Source organism: Suncus etruscus, chromosome 17 (genome assembly GCF_024139225.1).
Source record: "Suncus etruscus isolate mSunEtr1 chromosome 17, mSunEtr1.pri.cur, whole genome shotgun sequence".
In the NCBI taxonomy this organism is placed as follows: Eukaryota; Metazoa; Chordata; class Mammalia; order Eulipotyphla; family Soricidae; genus Suncus; species Suncus etruscus.
The window spans coordinates 59,430,429-59,454,771 of NC_064864.1; the positions used below are offsets into that span (position 1 = coordinate 59,430,429).

At 45.4% G+C, this 24,343-nt stretch overlaps 1 protein-coding gene across 10 annotated transcripts in view; it reads left to right on the top strand.

The window, feature by feature from the left end:
• TCF7L2 (transcription factor 7 like 2) overlaps positions 1–24,343 on the top strand; it is a 201,824-nt gene that overhangs the window by 58,173 nt on the left and 119,308 nt on the right. For all 10 annotated transcript variants that reach the window (XM_049764457.1, XM_049764465.1, XM_049764458.1 and 7 more), the window contains one exon: positions 23,162–23,263. In XM_049764457.1, the coding sequence (XP_049620414.1) occupies positions 23,162–23,263 (102 nt within the window). The remainder of the gene's footprint in view (positions 1–23,161; positions 23,264–24,343) is intronic.

The following is a 24,343-nucleotide window of genomic DNA, read 5'->3' on the forward strand; positions in this document are numbered from 1 at the left end:
CGTTGTAGCTGGCCAAGAGCCGAGCACTGAAGTCTATTCTAGCTGATGGTTTCTTAAAGGAATCCTGAACTTCAAGGATGTCAGGCACACAGTGTTAAAGAATGTCTGGGCAAACCTGGAGGTTCCAGAGGCAGAGGCAGAAGCCAGGCTTTATTAACCCCTTCTGCAGAGAACCTGCTTGGGGGGGAGGGGAAGCAGAGCTGAATCCATTTGTTCTTGTACTTCTGTGGCTGTGCTTCTCAGCTGCCCACTTTGAGAACCTTGTTTTTAGGGGACTCCTGCTGTCCCTTTTGGAACCTGACTGGGAAGGAGACACATGCACATGATCCTTGGTACTTGGGTCTAGGAAGGCAGCTTTCTCTTCCTTCACTCGATGTTCCCTGACAGGGCAGACAGGCTTCTGATCAGGTCTCTTAAGATATGAGGCCAGTAGGATAGCACAGTGGATAAGGTGCTTATATTGCTTGCTAACAACTAAGGTTCCACCCCTAGTACCCCAAATGGTGTCTCCCCATATCCACACCATCATTTCTATGGGTAAGCCCTGAGCACCACTGGGTGTAGCCCCAAAACCAAAAAAAAAAAATAGTGGCACTGGAGAGATAATAAGGTGGGTAGTGTACTTGCTTTATAAGGGTTCAATTCTGATACCCCATATGTCCCTCATGCACCATCAAGATTGATTCCTGAACACACCTTGAGCATCATTTAGGTGTGTTCCCAAAACAAAAAAACTAAAAGGGAATCTATTACAAAAAAAAGTAAAAGAATCAGGTGGTTTGTTGGGAAGTGCCTCGAGATCTACAGGACTCAGGAGCCCACTTTATACTGAATTCTATGAGGGGAGCCCCTCTTATAAATTGGGCCCCATTAATTTATCTCAGCAGTCTTGCCAATGCAATGCTGTTTGCAATGCAATGCTGTTTGCGTTCATTTAACAGAAGGGAAGACTGAGGTTCATGACCCTTTAAGTCCTTGTAATACTGCTGCTTTGCATATAAAAAACATGGCTTTCTAAGTGTTGGAGGAATCATGAAGGAACAGAATCGAGAATCTTTAAGGCCTCAACACTTAGGAAGGGCTGCACATGTGCAGCTGCTCCTGGTTGCTTAGGGACGAATCGTTTGGCAGTTTTCACCCCTTCATTCGTCAGCCATAGTTGAAAAACATGGACCTGTTAGTACCCCTTAACCCACTGGTGACATGTTCCCAAACCCCTTTATGGAGGGCTGGCACTGAGGGTAGCGTCAAACCCTGTGCTGCATTGTTTTCTCCATGGGCATCTTTACTGGGTGCTGTAGCTGAACTTATCATGAGGCCCAGTGAGAGAGTGACGCCCATAACCAAGACTATAGCAGTGTAGTTAGAACTATGTTGAATAAATGTAGGTGAAGATGGTCTCTCTCAGTACCTCATTGTGCATAAAGTCTTTTGGGCTGTGAGTTCCTGAAACCCAAGAAGGCATAAGAGGTCCCAAAACTTGAGTTTGGAAGAGGGTGGCATGAGCCCTAGAAGCCATGCCTGTGTTTGGTTCTGAAGGCCAGGGTGGGGTGGCCCAGATGCCTGGGGTCTCATGTCCTTTAGACTCAGCATGCTGTAATGTGCTCTGGCCCCTGCTCTGTTTAGACATCTTAGGAGCAAGTGAGGGGCAAGGTTAAACAGCTGCCCCTCCGTGTCTTCCAGAATCGACATCCTGGGCTGGAGAAAGGGAATCAGGATGTGACCTTGGGAGGAGCCCAGAGACCAGGAAGTGAGTCAAGTCATTCAGGAGTACCAGGGTGGAGGCCAGAACCTTGTCCAATGGGACGGACCCCATGGTGATAGTAAATGACTGGGGCCAGTGAAACCCAGTGGGTGGAACTACCACCCCACTCTTTAGCCGAGAGTGGGGCAACCTCAGTGCTTTGGCAGAAGTCCTGGTGAGGGGCCCAGGAGGGCAGAGCCCATGCATTGAAGGGTTCACTCAGGGTTGACAGACTAGGTTTTTGGGGGAAGGAAGGATGTCTCCCAAGCAAACATGTCCAGGTTTCTCCCTGTATTTAACTGTCACTGAGCAAGTTGTAGCTCGTTGATGGTTTATGGGAAAAAGAAGTCCTAGAAAGAAGGTGCTAGAAAGTCTGTCCTGTACCTCCTAGAGAGATGCACCTCAAAAGGGGCTGTTGGGGCCTTTTTAGGCTTTAGTGGCTCTGTTGATGTTCCAGGTGTGTAAGCTCTTATGGAGGCCAGCCATGTGGCCGACAGCCAGGCTTGACACCTGCCGACACCCATCAGTTCACAGCCTCCCTGTTTGCCTGACAGCTGACTGGGTGTACTCAGGCGCACCTGCCTTGCTTTGTGGCCGGCTGGCTCCTTTGTTGGCATCCCAGAGCTGGTGGTATGCTTTGGTGCCACCTTTGCTCTTCCTCAAAGCAGGGTGGTGGACTGAGGAACATTGGAGAGTGCTTGGCACAGGGGCACACTGGGTCTTAGTACGTGCAGGTTACTGGTCTCAAGATAAGATGTCTGGGGCCCGGAGAGATAGCACAGCAGCGTTTGCCTTGCAAGCAGCCGATCCAGGACCAAAGGTGGTTGGTTGGAATCCCGGTGTCCCATATGGTCCCCCGTGCCTGCTAGGAGCTATTTCTAAGCCGACAGCCAGGAGTAACTCCTGAACAACGCCGGGTGTGACCCAAAAACCAAAAAAAAAGCAAAAAAAAAAAAAAAAAAAAAAAAAAAAAAAAAAGATGTCTGAAAGAATGGGCATATGGCCTGAGCATCCCTATGGCTGGATGCGGGAGGCCTACAGTAGAGGGAACATTAAGGGGCTCAGAGAGCTGGCTGAGAAGGAAGTGGGTGCACCACAGATACACAAGTTGCCCTCACTCCTCATTCCTTCCAGCTTGTCCCATGTGCCCCGTGAGTTTCTCCTTCCTGGAAGTACATGCGCTGGCACAGCTCAGCTCGTTCTTTCCTGCCCTGGCTTTGCTGTGTGGAGCCTGTTTTGCTCGAGAAGGTACAGGTTGCAAGTTCTTGGTGGTGGAGGATTATCTTTCTGGGCTCCAGATATAATTCTCATAACTTGCATTTTTAAGTCATTTCCTATTAGGTCTTCTAGTTGCAATGCTTTTCAGGAACCTTAAGCTTCTCCTTATTTTATGGACACATGAGCCACAACTTTGTTAGGGGGAACCAGGAGGGCCATGAAGGAGAACAGTTTTGAACAAACGCTGGAACCCCAAGACGTCCTGGGGATTACGGAGTGGAATCTCTCAGCCAGGGAGGAGGGCGGGCCACCGTGGGGAAAGGATTTGACAGTGATTCTGACAAGTTGGGTGCGTGCCGGGAATTCTCACCCCGGGCCACCTGACTGGGAGGCCCTGTGATCTTTCTCTTCTGTCTCGGTACCCCGCGCAATGCCAGGCAAAGAGCCGACATCAATAAATATTTGTCGAATGTTAAATGAGGCTTAAAGAGACTATTCATGCTTGGCACAGAGGCAGAGGGAGACAGACATGCTTCCTGCCCTGGTAACCTTCATTTCCAAATCCCGTGACCTTGAGGGTGCTTGGCATAGCTCTCTTAACTCTCCTGAAAACTCAGTTGAAAAATGGTAAAGGCCTGTAGTCAGGGTGTTTTATTGTTGTTGTTGATTTTTTGTTTGTTTTTATCTTTTTTTTTTTTTTTTTTTTTGCCATACTGGCTTATTCCTGACTGATCACTCCTTGCAGGACTCCTGGGACCGCATTTGGTGGTGGGGATGGAACTTGGATTGGCTACATGCAAGGACAGTATCTTAATCCCTGTACTATTGCTTTAGCAATAGTTATTGTTATTGTTGTTGTTATTAATATTATTAATATTACATTAATATTATTATTAATATTATTATATTTCTCCTTAAGGTATTAAGCCAGGGTCCCAGGTTTTTTTGATGACCTTCTTTAGGCAATGCTTTTAGCAGATGTGGTTTTAAATCTTCCATCTCTGAAGAATAATAGAGGGTGAGAAACAAAAATCAAGATACAGACAGGAAGAAAAGTGATAGGTTTCTTATAGGCCTCTTCACCTCTTTCCTTTTGGATACCTGGTAGATAGTAAATTTGGATTGGATTTGTGTGTTTTTTTTTTGTGTGGTTTCTATTAGGTTTAATCTGTTGCAGCTCCTTTTTCCACAGGCCAGAGTGTGCTGGGGGCTGCTGTTTGCAGAGCTGGAGGAAAGGATTTGGATTCCACAGGGGTTTCAGACCCTTTGAAAGACCCTTTACATTGAAGGCCAGTTTTTGGCAGGCAGAGTTGGCAGTCCTTTAACCCACCAGGGCTCTGGCTGAGCCTTTTCTCAGGTAGACATGGTCAGGGAGGAAGCCAGAGCAATACCAGGAAACTTCCCAGAGGACTGGAGATGAAAGACTGCAGGGGCAGGCATTGGGGAGCAGAAGAACTGGGGGGACAGTGAGGCTGATTAACCAGGGAAGTCTTTGTTTGCTTTTTTCAGGCTAAATGTTCACCCCTGAAAGTATTATAAATGTACATATCTGATGATTGATTTGGGGGAAGTGATTCAGAATTATGCCATATGTTGAATTTTATTTATTTATTTATTTATTTATTTATTTATTTTTGTTTTTTTGGTCACACCTGGTGGTACTCTCTGAGCAGAGACCACTCCTGGCAGGTATGGGGGACCATATTGGATGCTGGGATTCAAACCACCATTCGTCCTGGATTTGCTGCATGCAAGGCAAACACCCTACTGCTGTGCTATCTCTCTAGCCTCTGTTGAGTTTTATTTTGGTGATACTGTTCTATTAATAACATTATGCTAGTGAACTAATAATGTAATTTGCTGAGCATTTGCCATATATTGGGCACTTTGCCAAGCATTTGATCCTTACAGGAATGTGGTGCTTTGCTTCCATCCCCATTTTACAGGTGAGGAGCTCAGTGCTCCAAGGGGTTAGATCATCGGCTCACTTGTGCCTTGCTATTTGCTGGTCTGCTGGTGCCTTTTTTCAAGAAACCAGTGTTGTAACCAGCAAGATAGGTACAGTGGGGATGGCTCTTGCTTTGTATGAGGCTGACCTGGGTTTTATCCCCAGTATCCCACCTGGTTTCCTAAGCCCAACCAGGGGTGATCATTGAGCACAGACTCAGGAGTAAGTCCTGAGCTCTTCTGGGAGTGGTTCCAAAAACAAAAAACACCCCAGTGTTTCTGAATGTCAGCACAGGCATCCATGCTTCAATGAATGGCTGGAGTTGTGCAGCTAGAGTTAGAGCTAGGGCTGGGTTGGCTATGGATGTGATCTGTGGCACTCTGACCCTCATTAGTGGTCCTGAGTCCTCATTGTTGTAGATTACATTAACCCAGTGATGCAGGGAAAGCAGCCAGCCAGGAGAATTTGTGGGGTAAGAACAGGGCTCCTGGGGTGGGGAGGGAGGGGTTCCAGAGCAAGGGCATCCGCCTATAGGGCATAGTGTGGCTGTCATTAGGAGACTCTGCTGGGGGTAGCATTGTCCCCACTGGTCAGGGCAGTTCATGTAACCCTGTCTGCAGAGTTTGTCAGGCTGAATGAACTCCAAAAGGTTGGGGTAACTGATTTCTGTCTCTGCGCAGAGACCTTGGGGACCTTATGAAAGGCGAATGCTCAGGCACCTGCACCATCTCTACCCTCGCTGTCATGAGGATGGTAACGTGTTCCAGGCCACTGGCAGGCTTCTGAGTTGGACAGCTTTGGGGGCCTTTACTTAATGCTCATTCTGGCAATGAGAGCCATGTTTGCTTCAAGAATAACCCCCTCTTTCCTCTCCCCTGCTCCTCTGGGCTTGGTTGGTAACAGATACACTGTGAATCACCAGACTAATGCCAGGGGACTGGGCCTGTTGTTATCCCCAGTTCCTGTGCTCACCTTGTAGGTCACCTTGAAAGGTGACAGTCACCAAGGTTACAGGATGCACTGAGGCACAGACCCTGGACTTCATCCTTAGGTCTTTCAGCTCTGGGCTTGTGCTCTTCATCACTCAACTGTCTTACCTTCATCTGTCTTTTGGAGGGTTAGAGGTTAATTTTAACCAACTCACCGCCTTCTAGAACCTTCTATCTACCTACTCAGTAGTAGAGAGATAACATGGTGACCTCTGTGCCTAGAGTAAGCTGGGCTGCAAGAGCGAACCAGGAGCAGGTCAAATCAGGAGTGAGACTTAACAGATCCCTTCCACTGCACTATCCAGCCCCGTCTGTGGCCAGTCTGGGCATAGCTTTCCTGCTCCCCCTTGTCTGTTGTGCCTTCCCATGATGCTCAGAGGGCTGGACCTGAACTTGTATCTCCCAGGTCCCTGGGAGCTCTGCAAAGGGTGGGGGTGAGGGTATGGCTCCGTTCTGTGGTCAGGGCTGGTCAGGATTACAAATCAACCGAAGCCTGGGAAACTTTCTTGCTATTAATAGTGCAGACCTTCAGGGGAGGGGATAACCGAAGCTGATGCTGTTGGAATTGATTTTGCCTGTCCAGATGACATACTAATGAGCTAAGTGGTTAGCTCAGATCGTTACTGCCCTTCCCAGCCAAGTTCTTTGAAAGGCCGAAACCACAGAAACCGAAAACATGGTGGTGGCCACATCGGAGTGGAGAGGAGAAAGGGTGTTGGCGTGGACCTCCTGCCCAGTGAGGACGTGAAAGGGGACTGACACTCGCTGAGGAAAGACTTAGGGTTGCTTCCACTTCTTGCCTCTCTTCTTTTTTTGGTTGTGCTCAGTAATTGGATGTCTCGAATTTTGTCCTTGTGTTGTCCTGGTTCAGTGCTCATGAGGTGAGACTTGGGGCTAGGGCTGTTCGTGAAGACCTGGGGATTGAGCTCTAGGGAGCCAAGCCTGCTGTCCATACTAGGAGTTATAATCTCCCTGGTCCTGACCCTGGGATTTTGAGGTGGGTGTTTCTACCTCATCAGAGCCTGAGGTATCAGAGTCTGCCTTGAACTGTCCTGTCCTCTTCAGAGAGAAAGTCTGGCTTTAAACAGCCCTGAGATCCCTATCATTCAAATCATCCACATTGGCTCTCACACCCATTGTTCTGCTCTTTGCTGCTTGGCATATTCTGGTCATCTGTGTATACAATTGGAAACAAAACAACTCTCCTGTCCTAAGTGCCCGGAATAGCCCAGTGTTTCAGAGGAGACTTTGGAAGTGGACAGAACTGTATTTCCTTCCCCAAATGAGTTTATTGTGCTAGAAATATCTCCTGATAGTTTATTCAGAGAAGCTCAGGCTGGGGTCAGAGCCAGTTTCTCTTCTCTATAGCCAGCTCACTTGTCTCCCTTTTCTTTTTAGATCTTTCTCTTCCTTTCATTCCTTCTCCCCTTGTCTTCTTCCTGTTCACACTCTTGTTCTGGCCTCCCCAGAGGTGCTCTGTGATGTTTGGAGTTAATTTGAGCCATGTGACTTTCCAGCCACCCATCCTCATCTTCCCCTCTGGGATCCTAGGAAGGAATTTGGGGTGTGGACTTCCTTCAGTGACTAGGATTAGGCCTGTCGGGCTGGGTCGGCAGTCAGAGAAGTGTGTGGGCAAAAGGTCCTATTGTGTGAGGCTTCTGCGGACAGAAAGCCTGCTTCATCTTTACTGTGCCTGACGGACAATTGAGACATTCAGCTTATGTCTGAAAGGAAAGTGGGCCGGAATGGTCTCGCAGACCTCCCAGACGAAGGCTTGTAGGAGAAGCAAATAGAGACAAGGATTACCAACAGGGGGAACAACCGGGAGTCTAGGGAGAGCATGTTTATTTCCTTGCTCTCTAGGAGGGATTTGGAAAGAGCCATAATCCTGGGTTAGCAGTAATTTGTTACAGCAAGATGATACTTGAGTGGCAGGCAGCTCCTGGCCCTGGCGGAAGGCTTGTGTGCGGCGGGGTCGCAGGCCACAGAAGGTCAGCTTCACTAAATCTTGCTCCTGGCCCTCCGGCTTTGCTCCTCCCCCAGCAAAATTATCCAGAGGTACCACTGACCTTTTGGCTGGGCTTGGTGGGGGGCCACACACATGTGGGATCCCAAGCTTTGCCACAGATTGAATCCGACAAGAAAAATTTGGAGAGGGAACCTGAGCAGGGGCCACCGACCTCTATGCCACCTGACAAAGGGGGTTGGACTGACAGAGCCAGGCCAGGCCACGGGCTTATTTGGTTATGAGCGAACTGGCTGCAGCTTGCCCCCAGTTCTTGCTGGCCAACCAGTCTTTCCAAGGGCTTATTTGTGGGTTAGGGAGGAAGTCTGAAAAATCCAGCTCTTAGACACTTACAGGGCTGTGGAGAAGGCAAGAAATTTTGGAAAGTTCTTGATTTTTAATAGTGGCTGCAATCTGATGATTCATGTATTAAAAATGACCTAGGGGAGCTGGAGCGATAGTACAGCGTGTGGGGCGTTGTTTGCCTTGCACGCAGCTAACCCAGGTTCGATCTCCAGCATCCCATATGGTCCCCCAAGCCTGCCAAGAGTGATTTCTGAGTGTAGAGCCAGGAGTAATCCCTGAGCACTGCTGGTGTGCCCCCCACCCCCAAAAAAGACCATGGGAGATCATGAAAACTTGATTCTCTCTCTCTCTCTCTCTCTCTCTCTCTCTCTCTCTCTCTCTCCCACCCTCCCTCTCTCTCTCTCTCTCTCTCTCTCTCTCTCTCTCTCTCTCTCTCTCTCTCTCTCTCTCTCTGAAATGCTTCTCTAGCAGTTTGCCTAGTGATCCTCTATCTTTCAAATCCTTTATGTGGCTGAAAGAAGGAAGAACAAAACCTCTGCTGCATTTTCCATCTCTCCTGGTAGATGGGAGGCTTTAGTCATCAAGTCAGTGTCCATTAGTTGGGTAGAGAAGAGGATCACAAACAGTCCTGGGGACCTGCCCAAGGCTCCAGGTTGTGGTTAATGGAGCAGGGCCTTCAGGTGCCTCCTTTTACTTGTGTCTAGTGGGCTGACTGAACTATTCTGCTCTGTTTGTATTTAGTCAAATGCCTTCCTTTTTCTTCAGAGACCTTTAGGCCAGGGAATACTCGGAATTAAATACCTTGCCTGTTTTACCTGATACCTTGGATAATAGGTCTCCCTGCCTTTGTGAATGGTTCCTCCCTGCAGTCCAACACTAGCCCGTGTCACACGTGGGAACTGCTTTGTCTCCAGGAGAGTGGATGTAAAGAGAGAAGAGGCTACCTCTTCCTGGGGTTCCCACAGTATGGCCTTGGGCGTGAGCAGAGTTCTACATGACGACAACCCCCTCAAATTCTTTTTCTTGATAATGAATGTGATCTCCATCAAGAGAACTTGGCCCAGGCTTCACTTTTATTTTTCTGTTTCATTTGTGGATTTAGCTTCAAATTCATTCATGAAGTTACCACTTGGAGTGTATGGCTAGTGGTTTTATTTTTTGTTTGTCTGTGTTTTGGGTCACACCCAGCAGCACTCAGGGGTTACTCCTGACTCTACGCTCAGAAATTGTTCCCGATAGGCTCGGGGACCATATGGGATGTCAGGATTCGAATCACTGTCCTGCATGCAAGGCAAACTTCTATGCTATCTTGCTGGAACCTGGTTAGTGGTTTTGAGTCTGTCCATCAAGTTGCCAAGGAATTGCTGCTCTCCTTTTTCCGGCCCTTCTCATCAGACCTCTGACCCTTCTTCATGCCCCTGACCCCCTAGCACCTGACAATAGCTAATTGATTATTTAGAAATTTGCTTGTTCTGGTGTTTTCCTATTAAAGGATATATTTATATCATAAATGTTCACTTAAACATTTTTATTATTGTAAATTTTTTCTATGGGAGTTCCATCCATTGATGCTTAGGATCAATCCTGGCATGAATTGGGGTCTAACATAGCTCAAACCCAGGTCTTCTGCATTCAAGGCACATGTACTATTCACAATACTATCTCTCCATTCCTTCACTCTTTTTTTTTTTTTTTTTGGTTTTTGGGTCACACCCGGCAGTGCTCAGGGGTTATTCCTGGCTCCAGGCTCAGAAATTGCTCCTGGCAGGCACGGGGGACCATATGGGACGCCGGGATTCGAACTGATGACCTCCTGCATGAAAGGCAAACGCCTTACCTCCATGCTATCTCTCCGGCCCCTTCACTCTTTTTTTTAAGGAAATAGAATGTTCTCAGGTTTTTTCTTTTCTTTTCTTTTTTTTTTTTTTTTTGGTTGTTGTTTTTTTCCTGGGCCCAGCAATATTCAGGATTTACTCCTCTGTGCATTCTTGGTGGGCTCAGGGGACCATATCGGATGCCAGAAATCAATCCAGGTCTTCTTTGAGCAAAGCAAATGCTTTACCCACTGTACTATGCCCCCAGCCCCTGAGGCTCATCTTTTTTGTGTTCATTTGTCTATATTGGCCTGCAGTGCCTTGTCATGTGAATGAATGTACAGGGGTCCCCTTTTCTGAGGCTTTGCTGTCTATGACTTCAAGTACCCTAGGTCAATAATGGTCTGGATTACTATGTACAGTAAGATACTGGTACCTCCAGTACCAAAAGTTCTTTCCAAAAGCTGGTCTCAGGCTGTTGAACTTCTATGATGGACCTATGTAAGTGCCTGTTTGTGCTAATTCTGACTACAGGCCAGGAGGATTTCTGCTTTCTTCAGGGTGCTACATTCAGAGCCAGTTTTGCAGTAGGTGCTCTAAGTAAGTGCTTGTGCACTCTGTTGTACTTGTTTTTACTTGTGTCCACGTTCTGTGTTCTGTGGTCTAATTTGGGAATGCCCCAACATCTACTACATTAATGAATGGTGATAGCTTCCTTGCTTTAGAACAATTGGATTTCTTTTTTTTTTTTTTTTTTTGCAATTTGAGTTTTGGCTAGTGGGGCAGGCTAGTGGATTTTGAGAGAGAAGAGGAGAGAGTCTGGCCATATTACTGGGCCTCGGATAGCAGTATGCTAGTAGGCTTGCCCCATCTCACCTATGAACTCTCGTTGCTCTAATTTTCAAACTGAATTAACCATAGTTATGTGTGTAGAGGAAAAAAAAGAATCAATCATGTGGGTAGGATGTGGTACTATGTAGTAGTTCGTTGTTTACTAGGGCTTTGGAATGGAAATGAGGTAAGACACCACAAAGTTCATTTTTCATGCTATGAGCTAGGCATGTGCTTGCCTCAACTCACCCCATATTCACTGAGTACCCACAGAAGTCCACACTCATCCCCAAAACTGTTGCATGCCCTCTGGTTTCTAGTCCTGGTTCCCAGTACTATGGGCATTCAGTATCTCTGCAGAGAAGCAAGTAGGAAGTCATGCAACCTCATAAACTGGACAGTATTTGGCTTTTGGGAAAGAGCAGTAATACTGTGGTGGCCTCAGGGAGACCATCTCCCCAGGTTCTAGGTATATGAGGTACAGAAGGGCACAGACTCAACTAGTTGGTCTCAATTTGGGGATCATGGAGACAGAGCTTCCTGGTGGCTGGAGACGGGGTCAGAGTTAGAGCAAGGTGGGATGTGTGGGTAAAGTCCCATCTGTCAGGGCCCTCTCATGCCTTCCTGTCCTCATGATTGGATTCAGGACTCAGGTGTTAATGGCGAGACTGGTACTCTTTGGATTGCTCCATCCCTAGTGGGGAGCTCAGTCTTGAATTGATTGCTGCTTTTGGTCACAACTGTGCGAGTTTCCCTTAAGAATAGTGGGGAGGTGCGGCCCGGAGAGATAGCACAGCAGTGTTTGCCTTGCAAGCAGCCGATCCAGGACCTAAGGTGGTTGGTTCGAATCCCGGTGTCCCATATGGTTCCCTGTGTCTGCCAGGAGCTATTTCTGAGCAGATAGCCAGGAGTAACTCCTGAGTGCCGCCAGGTGTGGCCCAAAAACCAAAAAAAAAAAAAAAAAAAAAAAAAAAAGAATAGCGGGGAGGGCCCAAAGAGATAGCATAGCAGCGTTTGCTTTGCAAGCAGCCAATCTAGGACCAAAGGTGGTTGGTTCGAACCCCGGTGTCCCATATGGTCCCCCGTGCCTGCCAGGAGCTATTTCTGAGCAGATAGCCAGGAGTAACCCCTGAGCACCGCTGGGTATGACCCAAAAACCAAAAACCAAAAAAAAAAAGAATAGCGGGGTGTGGGTGGGCATTCCCTCGGGTGTGGGCATTTTGTTACTCTCATTTTTACCTAGTCTCTTTGGTAGGCAAAGGGTTTTTTTTTTTTTGAAGGTTGATTGATTGATTGACTGATTGATGGTTTTGGGCCACACCTGCTGATGCTCAGGGGTTACTCCTGGCTCTGTGCTCAGAAATAATTCCTGGCAAGCTTGGGGGATTATATGGGATGCTGGGATTTGAACCAGGTCCATCCCAGCTTGTCTCATGCAAGGCAAATGCCTTACCGCTGTGCTATCTCTCCGGCCCCGGTAGGGGAAGATTTTAAGGCTTGTGGTCTGAGTAGATGTAAGCCATATCTGTTCTCAGTCCCTAGAGATACATGGAAGTTAATTCATTTCTATGCCTTCCTATTTTTCTTTCAAGGTGGGTTGTAGAGCGATGATATAATTTATCACTCAAACAGCACTGATAGTCAGTTTAGAGGTTTGGAGCTGGAGAGATATTATAGCAGGTAAGGATGGCACTTGGAGAGATGGTACACTTGAAGAGATGGCACAGCAGCAGCTCCACAAATAGTCCCCTGGGTACTGCCAGGAGGGATCCCTGACTGCAGGACCAGGAGTAAGCAACCACCAGCTGTGGTCCCCAAACATACAAATAAAAAACAATCATCTACAACAGGCCAATGGTAAATATTATTCTCAATGGGGATAAAGAAAAAACTTTTCCTCTGAAATCTGGTACAAGACAATGCTGCCCCCTCTCACCACTCCTATTCAACATGTGCTGGAGTACTCGCCATAGCGATTAGGCAAGAAAAAGATATCAAGGGCATCCAGATAGGAAAGGAAGAAGTCAAGTTCTCACTGTTTGCAGATGAAATGATACTATATTTAGAAAATCATAAAGACTTTATCAAAAAACTTTTAGAAACAATAGATTCATATAGCAAAGTGGTAGGTTACAAAATTAACACGCAAAAATCAATGGCCTTCTTATACACCAATAATGATAGAGAAGAAATGGACATTAAAAAATCCTATTCACATTAGTGTCACAAAGCTCAAATATCTTGGAGACAACTTAACTAACGAGGTGAAGGACCTCTACAAAGAAAACTACAAAACACTGCTTTAAGAAATAAAAGAGGGCCCGGAGAGATAGCACAGCGGTGTTTGCCTTGCAAGCAGCCGATCCAGGACCAAAGGCGGTTGGTTTGAATCCCAGTGTCCCATATGGTCCCCTGTGCCTGCCAGGAGCTATTTATTTCTGAGCAGACAGCCAGGAATAACCCCTGAGCACCGCCGAATGTGTCCCAAAAACCAAAAAAAAAAAAAAAAAAAAAAAAAGAAATAAAAGAAGACACAAGGAAATGGAGACACATACCTTGCTCATGGATTGGGAGGATTAACATCATAAAAATGGCAATACTTTCCAAAGCATTGTACAGATCTAATGTAATTCCTCTAAAGATACCCATGACATTCTTCAAAGAAGTGGATCAAATGCTCCTGAAATTCATTTGGAACAATAAACGCCCATAAATAGCTAAAGCAACCCTAAGGAAAAAGAAGATGGGAGGCATCACTTTCCCCAACTTTAAATTGTACTACAAAGCAATAGTCATCAAAACAGTATGGCATTGGAATAAAGATAGACCCTCAGATCAGTGGAATAGTCTCGAGTATTCAGAGAATGTTTTGCAGACATACAATCAATTAAAGGGACAAAATGGAGCAAGGAAAGCCTCTTCAACAAGTGTTGGGACAGCTTGGTCAGCCACTTGCAAAAAAGTGAACTCGGACCTCCATCTAACATCATGCACAGAGGTCAAATCCAAATGTATTAAAGATCTTGATATCAGACCCATAACCATAGATATATAGGGTATATAGAAGAACATGTTGATAAAACACTCCATGACATTGAGACTAACGGCATCTTCAAGGAGGAAACAATACTATCCAAACTATTGGAAACAGAGATAAACAGATGGGACTGTATTAAGCTGAGAAGCTTCTGTACCTCAAAGGAAGTAGTGACGAGGATACAAAGTCCACCTACAGAATGGGAGAAACCCATTACCATCAGATAGGGGCTAATATCTAAGATATACAAGCTACTGATAGAACTTAACAACAAAAAAAATCTAAACCCATCAAAAAATGGGGAGAGGAAATGAAAAGATAATTCCTTAAAGAAGAAATACAAATGACCAAAAGACACATGAAAAAATGCTTCACATCAGTAATCATCAAGGAGATGCAAATCAGAACAATGAGGTACCATCTCACACCACAGAGACTGGCACACATCACAAAGAATAAGAATAATCAGTGCTGATGGGGATGTGGGAGAAAGAAACTTTCATGCACTGCTAGTGGGAATGCTATCTAGTCCAGCCTTTATGGAAAACAATATGGAGATTCCTCAAAAAGACTGAAATTGAGCTCCCATATGATCCAGCCATACCACTTCTGAGATATACCCTAGGAACACAAAAACACAATACAAAAACTACTTTCTGCCCACCTATATTAATTGCAGTGCTATTTACTATAGCCAGAATCTGGAAACAACCAAGATGCCCAACAACAGATGAATTGGAATACTATGCAGTCGTCAGGAAAATGAAGTCATGAAATTTTCTTATACATGCTAAACATGGAAACTATTATGTTGAGTGAAATAAGTCAGAAGGAGAGAGAAAGACACAGAATAGTCTCACTCATCTATGGGTTTTAAGGAAAATGAAGACATTGTTGTAATAATACACAAAGACAATAGAGATGAGGGCTGGAAGGTCTGGCCCATGGTATGAAGCTTACCACAAAAAGTGCTGAGTTCAGTTAGAGAAATAACTATACAGACAACTATCATGACAATGGTAGTGAGTGAGAGAAATAGAATGCCTGTCTTGAATACAGGCAGGGTGTGGGGGAGGAGGGAAATAGGGGGCATTGGTGAAGGGGGTATCCTTTTTAATAACTGAAATTTAACTACAAACATGTTTGTAATCATGGTGCTTAAATAGAGATATTAACTTAAAGCAATAACAGCAAGACAACAGGTTTGGAAGAACCTGTGAGAACATGAGATCAGCAAACCTGTAGTGAGCATGCAGATGGACAGGACCTCACATTCCAAATTGGTACTAGTGACTTGCAATTAGAGTCACCTGCAAAACTGTGGAGGAGAAAAATAGGCCTCAAGCTAAATAAGGGAGATTTAGCATGTTTTTGGTGTTAGGAAAAAAGTCTCCATCTGCTGGAACACTCTCACCATGAAATCATGGTGCTTTCATGATACCATGAAATCAGTCTGCTTCTCTTTCTCATCCTTGTATCAGCCCCTGTTTATCCCATAGATGACTTTTCTCTGCTTTTGGTTGTTTTGACCTGGACACAGCTATGTGTTTAGTCAGTGTTTCAGGAATCCTTGGGTTAGAGCAGAAAGGGAAGAAGGAGTTCATGGTCAAGATTTCCTGCTGCAGATTTGGGCCTTGTGAAGAGTTTGTCCAGGGATAAGGGAGGTGATGAAGCAGGTAGTGACTGAGACTATGGATGGATTTGCATGTCTCCCCTGTGCTTCTCCTGGAAGGAAGAGACTTACAGAGACTTTCTTGATATGGGGACAAGAAGCCCCGGCCCCAGTCAGGGCACCATTTGGCTCTGAGAGGAGGAGCCTGGTAAAACCCTATTCAGGCAGTAGCCTGAGGCTTTGGCCTGATGTTCCCTGCAGAATCTGGCAAATGCCAAAATGGCCTTGACGATAAGGGTTGTGAGTTGATGAGGCCCAGGAAACCTGCAGTGCCAAGTTTTGGTTACTGTATGTTTCTTCATTTTCTGGTTTGGTGTAGTCACTTTGATTATCATTGTTAGCAGGTGGAAGAAAATGTGGGAGAAAAGTTCAGGTAGTGGTTAGGGAAGAGTTTATCCTTTGTCCAGAGGACTGGGAGTGGGGGGAGATGAGAGATGGCAGAGATGGCTCAGCCTTTCGAAAACATTTCTTTAGTGCTCCCTTTGGGACCAAAAGCTTGGGGTAGAAACATTGCCTAAGAAAATGATCAGACAACAGAGGAGAGTGGAATGGGGTTCTCCAGGATGTTGGGGTGATGTGGTGACACCCCAGGTTGTGGAGCCAAGTGTTCTGTCCTGCCAGCTGGCCCAGGACCTCAGGCCAGCCAGCTCTTGTCCCACTGGCCTCGCCTCTATAGCTGAAAATAGTGGTCAACTTCCTGCTTACTGATTTCAGAGGATTATTTTGAATTGTGGTTCTGAATTTTAAAATACTCTCACTGTGTAGCATACTCTTGAGATGGTTGTGATAAGGAAGAAAAACAGGTGTCTATACAGATTGTCTTTTAAAAAGAATTTGTGAGGACCAGCCTGTAGAGATAGACAGTGATGCTATTATGATGCAGGATTTGGATAACCCTTCTCATTCTCCCCCATCCTTTTATGAGGAGACGTGAAAGGGATACTCTGTCTTTAAAAGAAAATTTTTTGAGTTCCTACTAGGTTTAACGCCATTAAAAAAAAAACAAGGAATTTCTGATGATCTTACTGAATTTTTTTTTCTGTGATTTTATTCTGTCCCCAATTCAGTGTCTCCAGCCTTCTTAGTTGGGCCTTTGGTTTTGTTTTTTCCCCCTAGGCAACTCTAATGTAAGCTAACTTAATGAGATGTAATGTAAGCCACATCTCAGAAAAGCAGTTTCTGGGTTCTGCTTTATTAAACTAGTAGGACAAAGCAGCCAAATCTCTTCTATCTTTGGCATTTGCAGGGAAGTTGATCAAATCCTGTAGAAACCCAAGTGACTTCTGAAATAGCTTCCTACTTAGAAATCTGGGGATTGTTGGTACCCAGCTGATTCAGGTGGGAGAACAGAACATCCCAATCAATCAAACTTCCTCTTCAATTCTGGATAAATTTGAATATCATCTTCCACCACAAAATTATTTATTTTATAGATGAGCTGATTGTATGACTTCTATCATTCAGATGTTTCAGTTTTACTTTGCTTAATTTGGGCAACTAATTAGTGGCCCATCTCATGCTGAGAGCAAACAAGGGCCAACCGCATGTAAAGCAGTATATAGTATATGGCCCCTGTACTATAAATTCAGCTTCAGAGGAACAGCCATACTTGCCCTTGAACATGTTTCTGCCTTTGTCGTGGACTTTGGGCACATGCCTGACTTTATGTGTGCTGGCGGCTTTGGGAGCTCACCTTTCTGCATTTGGTTTTCTCCCTGGTTTTCTGAGAGTCATTGTCTAGCTGAGTAGCTATATATAAGTATCCCATAGCTACCGTTGTGATGTTGAGTGCCACGATCAATCATTGGGGTCTCCCTCCTCTGTGTAATATTGGCCTGGCTCAGGAGTGTGTGCGCAGAGAAGCAGCAGAGGGTGAATGACTTGGGCCAAGCTCAGCTTTACAGTGACATTCCAGAGAGCACTGGTGTTCTTTTTGGAGAGAGATGCTATGGACAACCTTCTGGCACTCCTGTTGATTGAATTCTATCTTGAGAAGGCCATCCAGTTCATCTGAATTCCTGTTAAAGGATTCTCCTTTGAAGAGGCTGCCTTTGGCTGGGAAGTAACTGTTTGGGTTATATCCACTTTGAGAAGGACACACCCTCCCTGGGACTGGACAGTTCACCTCACAGGGTGACAGCAGCCCCGCCTGGCCCTTGTTTTCAGAAAAGACAGGTTTCTTGGCCACCAGCCCCATGGGGGCCTCTCTTCTCTCCCTTCACTTGTGTTTTGCCCCAGCCTGTGGCTAATGCCATCTGTGGGTGGTGGTGAGTGGCGGGGCATGCTGTCGGTCAGCCTGTGGCCCTATGAGAGTTACCCACATTGGCTGGCCTTGAGGAGAGGAGTTTGTGTACTTAGAAGTTGGTTTCCGACAGGGAACCTTGCCCATGCCCTGAAGAGTATCTGCCCAAAGCCTTTCTGTGGGGAATTTCATGACCCGTGACTTACTGCTGATGTCTCCTGGGAAGAGGGCAAGGACTTTTGAGCCTTGGGACCTTTTCCGGTCAGAACTGCTCAGGCATTTTCGAGCTTTCATTTTGGAAAGTCATGGCAGTAATTTCCGGGAGATTGTGGTGGCTTGGTGGTCAGACTTTGTGATGGGGAGTCCCAGCCACAAAACTCAGCTCTTTCTTTGCTAAGCATTCACCCTGACCATAAATATCTCTAAGTATCTGCCAGTCTCCAAACAATACTGAACTCTGCTTTTGGGGCCACAGTTGTGTTTTTCTATGGGGTGGTATATGTCTGGATTAAAAGGCCCAGTGATGGAGGCTCATGCCCTTATTCTGGCAAACTGACTGTCTCTGACCAGTTTCTTACCAACTTTGTGTGTCTTCTGGCTTATAAGTGCAGAATGAGCTTCGTTGTTTTGAAGTGGTCAAAGAATTTTTCCCAGCCAGGGAAACCATATAGGCATATACAGTTCCATAAGAAGGTTGAACTGCAGGGATACTCTGGCAAAAACTTGTGTGATTGGCACAGCCATAACCTCCTGCATCTGGTGGCCCCTGGAGGCTTTTATATTGTGGTAGCTGAGTTGGGGATAGAGATGGTGAGGTGGAACAGTATTTATGTAGATAGGCGAGCCTTTTCCAGAAAAACAAATTGCCAGCCCTGCCCTGAACAAACACAGGAGCAGTTACCCCCACATGCCCTTCCCTCTGCTGTCTGGTCTAGTTTTCCATGAGCTGGCCTGACCTTCTGTGGGATAACCTTGGGGCAAGGGATGAGCAGCCCAGGACTGTGGAGTGTTCTGTCACTTGGTCATTCTCATTGTCCCTTGGTCTGTCCTGCTTGTTTAAGAAAGAAGTTTCTGGGGCCGGAGAGATAGCATGGAGGTAAGGCATTTGCCTCTCATGCAGAAGGTCATCGGTTTAAATCCCGGCGTCCCATATGGTCCCCCGTGCTTGCTAAGAGCAACTTCTGAGCATGGAGCCAGGAGTAACTCCTGAGCAACTGCCGGGTGAGACCCAAAACCAAAAAAAAAAAAAAAAGAAAGAAGTTTCTACCAAGATTCCCACAGCCCACTGGAGACAAGCAAGTCCTCTCTGAGTGCCTCTCTCACTATCCTTATTCCTGAGGCTGGATTTGCACTGGTGGGCTACAGGTGCTTTGAAGTGGGTTCAGAGGCCCGATTGAACTTATGTCCTGGAGAGACCTTCTGGGGAGCACATTCTCCCTCATATGCCATTGAGTTTGAATCTGAACCTTCCATCTGCACAACTCACGCTCCACCCATTGAATCATTTGTCTGCCCTCCTTCCCCTTTACTGGGGGAAGTGAAGGAGAAGAAGAAATGAGGGTAGCAACCTTTTTCCTATTTGGTTGATAATTTGCACACTTTCAGGCCTCCTGGATTTCTGGCTGTTTTTCTATCCTTTGCTCACAGATACAAAGTTTTGCTTCAGCAGCCCAGTCATGCCATAAAATAGGATTTGATGAAAAAGCCCTAACAGGGCATCTGCCAAACATTGTTGTTCGACAAGAAGGAAGCACTCAGCTAACACGGCCTGGTGATTTTGAATCTTATTTACCAAATGGAAGCGGAGTGGACTCTGTTTCAACAGTTTGCAATGAGCAATTCCCACAGCTCTGCTTGATTGGAGTTTGTTGAAAAGTTTAATGTTTTGGTAGGCAGTTCATAATTTCCACTTTGAGCAGCCTGAAAGGAGGAGAGCCAGAGCTCAGTCTTGCTTTTATGGTGGAATGATGGTGGCAGGGGTCACCCCTGCCCAATCCCCAAATCTTATGAAATGGAGGCTGTACTAATTATGGGGGCACTCTGGCCAAGTCTTGTAGCTCTTGGTGATTCTGAGCCGCCTTTTCCTTTAGCTCTTCTTTTTGGACCTCACAGAATAGAATTTCCTGCTGCTTAATGTGTCCAGGAAGGAAAGATTTTTTTCTAGGCTCTAATAGTACCCAATTTTTTTCTCTTCCCTTTATTTATTTTCCCTATTAATAAGAGCTGATGGGCGAAGATGAAGGGTTCTGGGAAACCCATCACTCTTGTAGGATGTTAATAATTTCCTTTTAAAAATCCCAGCACCATATTTACTTCTCCCAAAGGAGCCTCACCAACCTGTATGCCAGTTCTGATTCTGGGATGGGCATGGATTGGTAGGGACCTAGCCATTGTGTGGGATCAAGTTGCCTTGGGATGGAGAGACCAGAGCTGTCACTATAGAGTCCACGTTAGTCAGCAGGGCTGGGCCCGTCTTCCGCCACCATCTGGATTTGGTTAGCTTCCACTGGGCAGTGGGGCCGAGTCTCATTTCCTCCAACCAGTAATGTTATATGGGCAGTGATCCTGGGCTGCCCTAACATAATTGAAAATTATGTGTATTGTAGGCTCGGAGCGCTGAAATGTAGGCTCATAAAAATATGTGGTGCAGGTAGCCTGCGGAGATTGGATATGGCACACAATGAAGCTTTTATGTGAAGTAAGAATTATAAGTCTTTACCTTGTAGTGCATTATGGGTATGACAGTTCTTGGGTGGGGTCCTGAGGGTAGCTCTGTCACCTTAAACAAAGCCTACATTTCCTAATTCGGGGGAGCTGCTATCTGGGAGCAATCAAATCCCTTCCGCAGATGGCCCACAAGGAAAATATGCCCATTAATGGGGCCTTCCCCATTGAGGGGAGTGAGAAAGTTAGTGTGGTGCCTTAGCCTAGCATTCTTCCCCACAGGTTTTTCAGAGATGGAGAGATGAGTGCTGGCGAGTGTCCACTTTGGTTGTCCTCAAGGAAATGACTCTGTTGAGTGGTTTTGACCAGTAAGACCCATATATTTATGTGGCAAGTGAGATAGGGAAGAAGTCAGGGTAAGCCAAGGCCTCAGATTCCTGTAGTCCCTGGCTTGAGGTGTTGGACTGAGGGAAACATTAAGTTGTGAAACACTGATGTCTCTCAAGTTGAGATGATCCAGGACCGGATGAACATATTTGTTTTTGTTTGTTTGTTTTGTTTTTGTGTTACACCTGGTGATGCTCAGGTGTTACTCCTGGCTATGTGCTCAGAAATCGCCCCTGGCTTGGGGGACCACATGGGATGCCGGGGATTGAACTGCTGTCTGTTCTAGGTTAGCGTGTGCAAGACAAATGCCCTAACGACTGTGCCACCTCTTAGGCTCCATGATGAACATATTTATACTTAGAAGGGTGCTAGGTAGGGCTGGAGGGTTGGGGGATCTGTATTTTCTGTTGGAATCCTAGATGTTCCTAGGTGCTCAGCGCACACACTGACACAAACCCCAACACAGTTAATTTATAGATGAGAAAACTCAAGGTTTAAGAAACAAAGGGATGGATGGCAGGTAACCACATCTTGTGGTAAGTTCCTGACCTTTAGTAATCGAGTTTCCTTACCACTGGTGGTTTATTGGTAACAGCTCTCAAGTTATGGAAGTTGCCTCAACCTTGTTTAGATTTAGGCTATAAAATGATCCGGTACATAGGCAGGCAGCTCTGGAGTCTTCTAGCTGTCAGTTTCTTTGACCTCCCTGCAAATGACCTCAGCCTTTGAAGACCCCCTACCCCCTGGGAAATTTGTGGATGGCACTGGGACAAAAAAAGCCGTCATTTCTGGAGTATTGTCTGATGTTTGTTTCTGTAGAAACCCTCCTCCCTTCCCCTCCCCCCACTTCTTCCTCCTCCCCTCCCCCTTCCCTTCCCTCCCACTATATGTGGTGATGGGGGTGAACCTGGGCTGGTAGTGTGGAAAACAAGCACCCTACCCACTGATATCTTCAATCCCCATGGAACCTTTCTGATTTAAAATCCCTGCCTTGTGTCACCTTCTCTAGTTCTTACAAGTGCTTCTCTTCTAGTCTTTCCTGGATGTAAAGCTTGGCTGCCATCTCACTGCAGTCTCTGGAGTCTGTGAAAGAGTTACTTTGCTTTCTCGGAGGTACAGAAGCTCCTTGAGGGCAGACATTTCTGTGTGTACAGTGATTAGACCTTTAATCCATAATCTCTCACTAAAATTTTTTGTAGAGTTAATAATGTGTACCGTCTATTTTGTTCCTTATACCCTCCTCTCACTTAGAGATACATTAGGAGTTGTGTGCTCCATGGCCCCAAGGAGGCCAAGTGCTTGTCCTTCCTACTCTAGCATTCAAATTTTGCTTAGTTGCCTGAATGAAAATTTTCAATGAAACTACTGTCACCAAAGTCAAATGTCTAGGGGTTGCTTATGCATTTGCTAATATGAGTAAGCCAGCTGCCTTGCCCAAGTTTCCCTCATGTGCTCCTAGGGACTATGACTACTTGATGCTTGTAGTCCTTCTCCCTGTGGGAGCCACTCTTTCTTTTGACAGAAGTAGCTCCATTCCCTGGTGCCATATATTTCTTTTAATATTTTACCCTGGAGAGGGGGTGGGGATGGAGATACCTGACTTGGGTCTTTACTTTCATCTGTGTGTGTGTGTGTGTGTGTGTGTGTGTGTGTGTGTGTGTGTGTGTACGTGTACATGTCCAAATTTGTGCATGCTTAGGACATCTGTGAGATGCCTGTATAAATTGCATCATGCCCCATTTGTGCTTTTTGCTGAGAGCTCTATTTTCAATTTGGGGGGAGCTAGATGAAGAATTCCATCTTCACCTGAATTGTAGTTTGTGCTTCAGGATAGCTGTGTGGCTGTGTGCTTGAATTTCTTTAGAATGAAGGATGATGGTCTTTAGAAATGCAGTTCTTTCAAAGAGCAGACTTGGTATCGGAATTCTCCTAGCACACCTCTGACTTGGGATATCCCTTTTGTTCTCTCTCCTCTTTCTCCCTCCCCCTCCTTCTCCATGTTCCCCTCTAAATAAGCTAGTATTAATGAAATCCTTTTATCTGAAATCACCCAAGAGTTTGAATGCACAGCAGAACTGTAATTACAGATACTATTGATGCTTGGGCACGGATCTGTTATTGAACATGAACTCTAAGGGAGCATCTATTGGTATTGCATGATTTGTTGTTGTTTGCATGCTTTAAAATGTTCAGTTTCTGATCCATGTGGCAGACACCTCAAGAGATAGCTTCGGGGCTGGCTCTTTGTATTTCTTTCCTAAACACATCATCATTCTCCATGTTTGTTTTGTCTCCTTCCCTCAGTATCTCCAGATGAAATGGCCACTGCTTGATGTCCAGGCGGGGACCCTCCAGAGCAGACAAGCCCTCAAAGACGCCCGTTCCCCATCACCGGCACATATCGTTGTAAGTGACGTGACAAAGATAGTTGCTTTATATGTTGGGGGTGAAGAAAATGCTCTATTATTGGAAGCAAGCTTTGTTTATTCATTTCACCTCTTTGTTTAAAGATAGCATTGGGGGTAACTTCTTGACTATGTTTTAGATACCTGTGAGGTATTTGTTTTCTGCAATTGGACCATAGTGGTTGTAACTAAACAAAAGTTTTTTTTATCGTTCTCCTTTGTCCTGTCTCTTTGCATTGGGGTAGTCAGAGCCTTGCTGTATAGGCTCATGGTCATAGGGTCTAGTCGCCAGGGTTTGAGGAGACGGACAATGGTATCAAAGCTATTTCGAAAAAGCCAATAGCTAAACTCTTTCCTGAAAAAGTTACTGCAGGGAGGTATGAGGTTTGGAAGATGCAACTAGAGACCTAAGGAAGCCATAGATTGGAGAGTTCTCAATTTCCCCTCCCTGCCCCCATTCTGTTAATTGTTGGAAAGTAAATTTCTACACTTAACATCAGAAAAATTTTATCTGCGTGGAATGATCATTAACCTAGAATAGAAATGAACTTGGAAAGGCTTATTAAATTTAATCTGTATGTCCATGGCTTTGAAAGCATGGGGATTACTATATATAACGTTTGTTTTGAGAACTAAGAAACTATAACATAAAGTGTGTCTCCATATATTTTTAATGTACGTTTCCTAGAATTTTGTAGCTCAGAGAGTGGAATTTATAAATTAACCTCTGGAGAAGATAACTCAGTCTTATTAGAATAGTCTCTTCTATATATTTATAGCATGAGCTGGACTTCACATTTTGGAAATAATTTATGCAAGACATTTTTATAATGAACACATGACAGGTAGTATTATGCAAAGCTTGAAACAACTCATGTATTTTTAATTGAAGTATCACAAAGTGTTACCCATTAATATATTTTGCCTGTATGTTACTTGTAATTTCTATAATTGGCAAAATAATTTTCTTAAGTAGAACAATCCGAAGATGCTTTGTGTCAAATTTCAGGCTAACTGCGTTCTTATTTTGTAGTTTGTTATAATTGACTGTGTATCAAGTGAGTTTTGTTTCTGTGCTATG